This window comes from Medicago sativa, chromosome 5 (genome assembly GCF_051527215.1).
Source record: "Medicago sativa cultivar Bolivia chromosome 5, Bolivia_mono, whole genome shotgun sequence".
Lineage (NCBI taxonomy): Eukaryota > Viridiplantae > Streptophyta > Magnoliopsida > Fabales > Fabaceae > Medicago > Medicago sativa.
The window spans coordinates 3,924,257-3,934,047 of record NC_140753.1 but is presented as its reverse complement, the minus strand read 5'-3'; the positions used below and the strand labels follow the sequence as shown (position 1 = coordinate 3,934,047).

The 9,791-nt window shown below is 34.7% G+C and overlaps 1 protein-coding gene across 1 annotated transcript; it reads left to right on the top strand.

The window, feature by feature from the left end:
* Positions 1-3,658: 3,658 nt before the first annotated feature.
* LOC146919267 (thaumatin-like protein 1) lies at positions 3,659-4,578 on the top strand. The gene has a single exon (XM_085712553.1). The coding sequence runs from the start codon at positions 3,680-3,682 to the stop codon at positions 4,403-4,405; it is 726 nt and encodes a 241-aa protein (XP_085568679.1). The 5' UTR covers positions 3,659-3,679; the 3' UTR covers positions 4,406-4,578.
* The last annotated feature ends 5,213 nt before the right edge of the window (positions 4,579-9,791 follow it).

Below are 9,791 nucleotides of genomic sequence, written 5' to 3'. Positions count from 1 at the left end.
CTTAATGATTTTATAAATTTTTTACTTAGCTAAAAATAATAACCTTTTTAAACAAGTCATATTACAAAATCTCACATCTTAAACTTCCTATTAGTCTTAAGAGTTTAATTAATGATACAATAAACTGTTCAACACATGATATTCCCTCCTTTCTTTTAATATAGACATTTCCAGAAAAAATTAGGCATATTAAGAAAAAATGTTGGAATAATAAATTTGTCTAAAATATGTGTTAGTTTTGTGAAGAATAAAAAATGGATTACATTAACACAAGTTGAGTCGCCTCCTTAGCACAAGGCGTGCTAAAAAGACCACTCAAAAGTACAAACAGTCAACCAAATAATACCACAAAACAAAAATAATGATTAGTCGATACCCAAACATTTCAACGAGTTCGACCACCATTTCTGACTACAATACACAAAGTGGTGTTATTGGTCTTCAACCACAAATAAGAATAAAACTTAACTTTATTCATAAGCCCTGAGCTGAAGAGTTAAGGATTATTAAAAAGCCAGTTATTTCTTTCATGCCATATTAACCAAACGCACAAGAGCCAAAGAAGCTGGAAGAAAGATCGACAAGCCTTCATACCACCTAAGTAATGAGTGAACTGAAGAAAATGGGCATGAAGGCTTTGAGGATCTACTCCTGAAACACCTAACCAAAATCGGACCAACTGCAACAGAGAGGCATAAGTGTTGCAATGCAAAAATATGTGGGAGGCTGTTTCGGCCTGCCCACACACAGTCAAACAGATGGCTGCCTCAGAAAATAAAACGCTGTGATTCAATGCTCATTTAAAGAATCCTTAAAAAGAAACTTTGTCTTAAAATACAACTCAAACATAAATAAAAGTAATAAATAGACAGCTTTACCTATAAAAGTTACAACTTTTGTTGCTTAAACAATATGCTCAAAAGATATTTGTTGTATTTTCCTTATGGATAGGAGCAAGAGAGAAATAATATATTTAGTTTTTTAATGGTGAATTAAATAAAACAATTTTTGTAAATATATTCGTTTTGACAAAGTAAAAAATTTATATTGAGGTACAAAGAAAATGTGGGAAAAAAAAACTTTTAAATAAAGACGAATGAAATAAAGTAATTTTTTTAGTAAGTAGTTTAGTGGTAAGAATTTCATCCAATAAATTAAAAAAGTGAAGAAGAATTTCATCCAATTAATTAAGGGGATTGTTAACTTGTGCCTTTAAGGTACAAGTTAATGAGTCAAAAGTAGAAAAAAAAATTGTAACTAATTCATTTGATTTTTTTTATAATTAATTGAATATACAAAATTTAAGAATTTTTTTTTTACTTTTGAGTTGCTTAACATATGCTTTAGGAGTACAAGTTAGCATAACCCATAAATTAATGAAGCAAAGAATTGAGGGCTAAACATCAGCCTTTGTATACCGCAATGTTTGTTCACCAATTGAGTTATATTAACCGGAACAAACCAATAAAGTATCGACCGTACTGTTCTAGGATATAAAACTTTTTTTTGGAGAAAGTGTATAAAACTTTTAACACTCAACTTCTATCACTTACAACTTATTCTTAAAGCTTATTAGGTCATGCAACACCTAAACCTAGAATTTTCCCTCTAATTGTACTGCATTAATTACTAAAATTGTTAACCCTAAAATATTTCCCTTCAAAGTCTTTGCCAAATTGAATTCCAATAAAAAAAATGGTGCACCGTCCTCATTTTATAAGTTGCATTGAAAATGTAATTCTTGAGATACTTTGTATTGCATTTATTTATGCTATTTTCCATAAAGGTAACATACTACTAAATTTTGAATCTCAATTGGTGGTTCCAATCTTACAGCCTCTCTACCTTTTAGAAAAATGCTAGCAACACTCTCTTTTGAGCACTCTCTCTAACACTCACTCTTTTATTGGGTGAAATCATTGTATGTCCCACCACTTTATGTGGGTTCCATTTCCAAAGTGTAGGTCCTACATTGATTTCACCCAATAAAAGAGTGAGTGCTAGAGAGAGTGTTCAAAAGAGAGTGTTGCTAGCATTCCTCCTACCTTTTAATCTTCATATTCTTCCTTTTTCTTCCCCTCATAAAACGAGTTTCCTTTGGCCGTGAAACTCCACTTGCTTCTCTCTTTTAGTCAACCATTCAGAAAACATGGAAGGTATTTGAAGAGCTTGGTTTAACATCTAGGTATTTAATTAGTTTCTGGTGCACCATCTTTATTAAATTCTATACACTTTTTTTTTTTAATTGGATTCATCTTAGATGTAAGATTTATCTTATTTTGGTGTCGATGTCCTGCACTATGCTCATAATTTGGGATTCACTGTTATGGAAGCAATGGAGATTGAAGGACTCCATTTCTCTAAATATACATTTTGTTGAACACTGTATATAGTTACTTATTCTCGTCTTAAATTACTTATTTTGGTCTTAATTAGGTTGTAATTATCTCTAATTTTCCTAATTTATATCTGTCATTTATTTAGGGTAGTGATATATACAATGACCATGCAATTAGGCATGTTGCAGGAATTACACCTTAGTTAAATGATTAATTTTGTTTTTCTAAACTATTAGTATTCAACTTATTCAAGAAAAACTATTAATATTTTGACAGATTATATTTTCCCATAAGAAATGTATTCGCGCATATGGTCTGAGTCTATCTTTTTTAAGCTTGCAATTTAACATCCAATACAGGTTTCACCTTAACTTTATCTTCCATGGGAGTGACCTTAATGACAAGTATTTATGACTACCATAAGAAACTGGCGTAGACTTTATTTTCAATCTAATCATGTAGATGGTTTATAGCTGGTTATAGTTGTTTCATAGCAGCTTATGCATGTGGAGAATGTTCTGGCATACCGTTGATATGATGTAAATATCACTAATTAGCTGTTACTTTAGAATATGTTTTTATTATTGATTATTGTGTATAAGTATGATTATAGATTAATATGATTGACTATTTTTTTTTTATAATTTATGATAACTAATGTTGTCTACAACTCATTCTCCAAAAAGATGACCGTTTATCGTACTATATTTAATCGCAATACAAATTTTCCAATGACTTATTTAACATCAATAGAGTTATATATTACAATTCATTGGTGTCTATTACCGTCGATAGGACCCGTGCGACGCACGGGTCAAAAGTGTCGCACGGGTCAAAAGTCTAGTTGAATTAAATTAAATGACATCATGTTTTTTGATATTATCTTTATTATAGATCAAGCTGAGCTAGTTAGGCAGATAGCCGCCGGGGCCTTTTCATTATGAAAGCTAGGTCAACTTGTTTTTTTCTATATTCTCCATGCCAGCAAGATTAGAGAAGAAAATTAAGAAATACGCAATTTGTTGGGTAATATGATGAGAAATAGAGATACAAATTGAAAAGTAATAAGGTCATGAAAGTGGCCATGACATTAAAAAAAGTAAGTAGCTATGTATTAAACTCATTATATAAACCAAAATAGTCAAGTATTTACTATCTAAGATATTGATTATGGACTAAAGTTCATGATTTTAAGCACTAGTGAGAAAGTGACGGGAAAAAAAAAGAATATTATAATTGCCCAAATGTGATGGCCGCCGAGTCCCATCCTTACTTAAAATTGCCTATATTAACCTCAACCAGCATATACATCCAATTCCATCCAATATCCATAGGACAAAATGACTTTCATATCAATCCTCACATTCACACTATGCTCCCTACTACTCACCCTCACTCCTTCACAAGCAGCCAACTTCGAGATCGTCAACAATTGCCCTTACACCGTTTGGGCAGCTGCTAGCCCAGGCGGTGGTCGCCGCCTCGACCGCGGTCAAACATGGAACCTTTGGGTTAATCCTGGTACCGCCATGGCTCGTATTTGGGGTCGCACCGGTTGCAACTTTGATGGCAGCGGTCGTGGCCGTTGCCAAACAGGTGATTGCACCGGTGGACTCCAATGTACTGGTTGGGGTGTCCCACCAAACACATTAGCCGAATATGCGTTAAACCAATTCGGAAATCAAGATTTCTACGACATCTCACTTGTCGATGGTTTCAACATCCCAATGGATTTCTTCCCTCTTAATGGTGGATGCCACAAAATCAGTTGCACTGCCGATATTAACGGACAGTGCCCTAAAGAATTGAGGACTCAAGGTGGTTGTAACAACCCTTGTACAGTTTTTAAGACCAATGAATATTGTTGCACTAATGGCCAAGGAAGCTGTGGACCCACTTATTTCTCAAGGTTTTTTAAGGATAGGTGTCATGATTCATACAGTTACCCTCAAGATGATCCAACAAGTACTTTCACTTGTCCTGCTGGATCTAACTACAAAGTTGTTTTCTGTCCTCTTGGAGCTCCTCATATTGAGATGCCACTAAACCAGACCAGTGTGTATTGAAATGTGTATGTGATCAATGGTGTGTCCCTTCAATAAGTTGAAGTTTTTTTGCTAAAACTTCATTTAGGTTGCTACTTTGGCTTTGCTTGGGTTTATAATTAATTAGTGTATTTTGCTGTGTGTATTGTGTATGTGATGAAGTGTTAATGGATGGAGCCAATGAAGTTTTTAAATTATGTTTATGATGGGAGATCGATATGGCTTTTGTTGAAAATCAAGACAGTTTTTTAATAATCTTTTGAGAAATTTTAAAATGTTAATGTTTATGGTTGTTATGTTACATTATCGAGAGAAAGTCAAATTACTCTTTTGTTACCTTAACTTATTTTTTGGTTTCGTTTTGGTCCCTTAAGTTATTAACGTTGCAATTTGGTCCCTTAACTTACTTTTTGGTTTCGTTTTGGTCCCTTAAATATTAAAAGTTCCGTTTTGGTCCCTTAACTTATTTTTTTGTTTCGATTTGGTCCCTTAACTTATTTTTTGGTTTCGTTTTGGTCCCTTAACTCTAACACATTCATCCCAACGTAAAGGACCAAAGTGGTTGACGGAGGAAGAGTTAAGGGACCAAAACGAAAGCAAAAAATAAGTTAAGGGACCAAAACGAAACCAAAAAATAAGTTAAGGGACCAAAACGAAACTTTTAATAGTTAAGGGACCAAAACGAAACCAAAAAGTAACTTAATGGACCAAATTGTAACGTTAATAACTTATAGGACCAAAATGTAACCAACAAATAACTTAAGAGACCAAATCATTAATTAAGCCTAACTCTTTATTACCGGACTCAAATATCTTTCCCTAAAACAACTTTATCCACCTTACTAACTTTTGATATACAATTATCTTGATAACTTTTGAGATTTTGTCAAAGGATTAAGGGCCACAACACACAACATGATGTAACCCGACTACTGCTATTTATAGCATATTCGTTGAATATTACTCCAATTTTAATAGGAGTATTATTACATAAGATCCAATGTATCTAACCTCTCTTCTCTCTCTCTTCACTAATCAGGTACACTAGTTTGCATCCAACTTTTTTTTTAGAGGAGAATGCATCCAACCTCTTGTTATTTTTTTTTTAGGGAAACCTCTTGTAATCTTGTTAGTATCATTACCCTCTTTTGAAGGTACAATATTTTCCTGCAGAATTCACTTAAGTTGATTTAATGGTATTGACTTGAGATTTAGAAGTGTGTTTCTTGCAAAAAAAAATGCAACATATATACTAATTTTAGTAAAAACTACATTTTTGATTTTCAACAAGCCTTTTTTTATAAGCAAAACTTCTATTAAAATTGAACAAACTAGCACAAAATGTGCAAAGTTGTTCCAAAATCATCGAACAGTTGATAGGATACACATTGACTACCTACTAAGAAGTTGCGTGATAAGAATTCGTCAAAAAAACAAAAGTTACTTGACTAGAAAAAAAGTAGCAATCATGTGGCAGCTCCAAACAACCTCCCTGCTTCACAATATTCCACCGGGTACCAACAAAATAATGATAGTGTCAAAACAAAATTACGATATTACCATAAATTTTTAAATTCAGTGTTATTTCAAACATACACCAAATCACGAATTTTTTTTTTTCCGACCCTCTTTGCCAAAAAAATTCCAAAGTTGACCCCCTATTGAAAAAAAATACAGAAATGACCCACTTTCAATTTTTGGGGGGTTTTTTTTGTCGTTTTCTGCATTCCCGCCGTTTCAAATGGCGGGAATGAGCCGTCGTTCTGACGGCCGTCACGTCGCTGCAGGTTTTGTTTTTTTTTTTTTTTTTTTCAGTACCGCCATTTCAAATGGCGGGAATGAATAATACTTTTTTTTTTCGTTTTTTTTATTTTTTAGGCCATTATTTGTTTAATAATAAATAAAAACATATTAATTTATTTGAACGCATAATACATAACGTTATTAACTATCGGTTATTTATACTCGGACAATTTCTCCTAATATGACCGTTTTTTTTTGCCATTATTTGTTTATTTAAAACACAAATAATAATAAATGAAAATTAATGATAATAAATATTAATTTATTAATTTTAAAACACTAATTATTTTATTCATACGAAATAAAAACAAAAACTACTTTCTCCTCGGCAACCATTTACGCCAATGTAAACTATGACCTCCCGTAGCACATAATTTATCTTTTTTAGTTCGTACGGGTCGTTGATTTTGCTCTTCCTCTTCCTCTTCCTCTTCCTCATCTTCTTCCTGTTCCACATCCTCATCAGGAATTTCAGCATCATCATTAGTTTCCATAGTGACTTCATTTTGCACTTGTGGAGCTGAGTTGGTCCAGATTTCGTTAACGAAGTCATCGTCATTAAACCCTGCTGCCAGACTTTCTATAGTATTAGTTTGTGAATTTGGCCAATGAGGTGCGTAGTTTGTTTGGGGATAGTTTACAATGTGTGTGGGGGGGGGGGGGGGGTTGGTAGGTTGAAGGAGGAGTACTGTGATTGGTCTGGGTAACTGGTTTGTGTGGTGTACTGAGTTGGATTAAAGTCATCAAATGAATAGTTTGATGTTCGAGAGCTTTCTCCATGATGACTTTGTTGAGAATAGGTTGGATATGGGATTGGGGTGTTACATAAGATTTGGTTTGTGGGTTGTGGAGGTGATTGGTAAGTTTGGTTGTAGTTGTAGTTGGTGGATGGGTTAAAGCTTTGGTCAAAGTTAGTGGGTGGAGGTGTCATGAATTGGTTGTATGTTGGAGGTGTATTTGACCACATATTTTCATCTGGCACCGTATAGGTTTCTGGCGTTGCAGGATAGTCACGCGACAATTGTGGTAAAATTCTTGCACATGCTTGCCTTGGGTTTGTCAATAATACATCTCTAGAAAGCCACAGATGATTTCCGAAAAATTCCCAATACCATGCAAAATATTGACGATTTGGATAAACCTCATGGTTATACCGAACGCCCTGAAGTGCTAATTGATGTCGTTGGTTCCAGTTTTGGACTTGACGATGATGCTTATCTCTCCACGAGCCTTTAATTTTATCTTTTGTCAAATTAATTTTGTGGAAAGCTTTCAAATTATCTGGTAAGGAAGGTGGATATTGTGGTAAGCCGAATTGAAGCCGAACTCTATCCGTTTGATGCCTCTCGACTATCTGAAAATTGATGAGATATGTGTTGGCAGACCATATCTGGCTTTCTTCTTCGTTGGTGTAATGGAATTTGAGATAAGGCCTCCAGGAGAACTGTTTAAAAATAATGAATATTAGTCTTCAATTGTTGACTAAAAAGCAATCACGAAAAAAAAATGTAATACCTGATCATATGTCATGGTGTCGATTTTTGAACGTATAGATACGAGATTATGCCGAGGATGTTCCACGAATTTATTGCCATGTGCTAGCCATCTAATTAATTTTTAAAATGTTATAATTAACATAGGCTGGATAAATGTATTTAAAAATTAATAAAAAATAACATTTATTTTACTTACATATTTGCCAACGGAAGTTGTGTATCAGCTTGTGGTGTTTGTCTGGGCACGGGAGCTAAGCATGACATTCTTGACCACGCCCATGCTTGTAAGAGAATTGTGCACCCAGGCATGTCGCTAGTGCCATATATTGCGCCGTCACACAAGGATCTATATAGCCTGGCCAAACAAGCTGAACCCCAACTGTATTGTCCAACCTCCTCAGGTGATTTATCCAACAATTGCAAAAATGATAAATGTACAAGGTTACCACTAATATTAGGCATTATTCGAGAGCCTATCAAGTATAAGACATAGGCTCTAAACATATTTAGAGTCGTGGGGGGACCTGCCATACCATCACCATTGACATAATCTTCAAGCCATGATAATTTTATACTCTTCCCGTCATGTCGAGTATTCATTGGCATACTTCCTAAAATTGGTTCAACAATCTCCCACCCAACTTCCGTTTTCCCGGTAACCGGTTCACCGTTAATCTTTAAACCAAGGAGCATATGAACGTCTTCCAACGTTATTGTACACTCGCCTGATGGAAAAAGAAACGTGTGTGTCTCCGGCCTCCATCTTTCACACAACGCGGCAATTAAACGATTATCAACGTTGTATTTGTTTAACTTAGTAAAGTCCCACAATCCGGCTGACCTTAAGCTATCTTCAATGGTTGGGGGCGCCGGGGAAATCTTACGATGACAGCGAACTCGAAGGTAATGTTGTTCTTCGTTCTACAAATAAATAAATACAATGAAAAATTAATCAACACTTATTTGGTGTTTTACTAATTATACATAAATAATAGTAATATAATTGAGTTTCAATGGAATAATGTTGTTTTTGGATTTCCAAACTGTTAAATTTGAATCTCCAAATTCTATCATCTACCGAAGTTGTTACTAGGTTGAGTCACGACCAGGCCGCTCTCTTTAAGACGTTTCGTGGCACTACCCAAAGTTGTGCAAGGTAGACTATCAACCACGCCGCCTCCAGGATAAAACAAGCCCAGCTACAACTGTTCGATTAACTACTGCACTGTAGAAAAATCGTTCGAGAATTACACCCTCAAAATATGGCTCAATCGTTTGATCGAAGCCACTCGATACGGTACGTAACCGCTCTATTCGAAACCGTTCAAATTAATATGGTATTATTACCATTCTATTATGGTGCTGAGACCACTCAAATATGGTGTTACCACCATTCTAACTTCTCCAAAACATGAATATGGCACTACGACCACTCAAATATGGTGATACCACCATTTCTCCTTAAAATTATTAAAATAATATATATACTGTTAAGATCATTCTTTAATATGATCTTAATAGCACTCTATATTCCGAAGAATCATATATTATCGAAGGGAATATGAACCTAAGACCAAGGGACTATGGTCTTAAGAACACTCTTAATACCGAAGGGACAGAAAGGAGTAGAAGAAGAAGAACGGTTTGTTAAAATCGAAAGGGAGAAGAGAGAAAACCGCACAGGAAGCATCAACTGTGAGATTTTGGTGTGAAGAATGAGTGGGGCGAGCTCTCCTTTTATAGGCAGAGTTACTTGGGGATTAAGTTTGCTTAATCCTTAAGCAAACGCGTTTTACGCGTGACTTGGGGATTAAGTTTGCTTAATCCTCAAGCAAACGTGTTTTCTTAATTGGAAATATCCGGAAGCTTCTGGATACGGGTTTGGATCGGGTCGGAATGTAACACATCAATTTGTTACGCGTAACACTTTCGTATAATGAAAAATTAATTAATTAATTAATTAATTTAACATTTTAAAGTGACAAAAAAATATATATCAATTTTTTTAAGCGTTCACCCGTTCACAAAATTGGGTACCCCAAGGGCACACCCTTAGAGGTCACTTTTCCCGTATATAAACACTTACTAGTTGGGGTGACCCTTCAATG

Excerpts from the sequence above, each read along its gene's own strand:
- LOC146919267 (XM_085712553.1), top strand. The coding sequence starts at position 3,680 with ATGACTTTCATATCAATCCTCACATTCACACTATGCTCCCTACTACTC.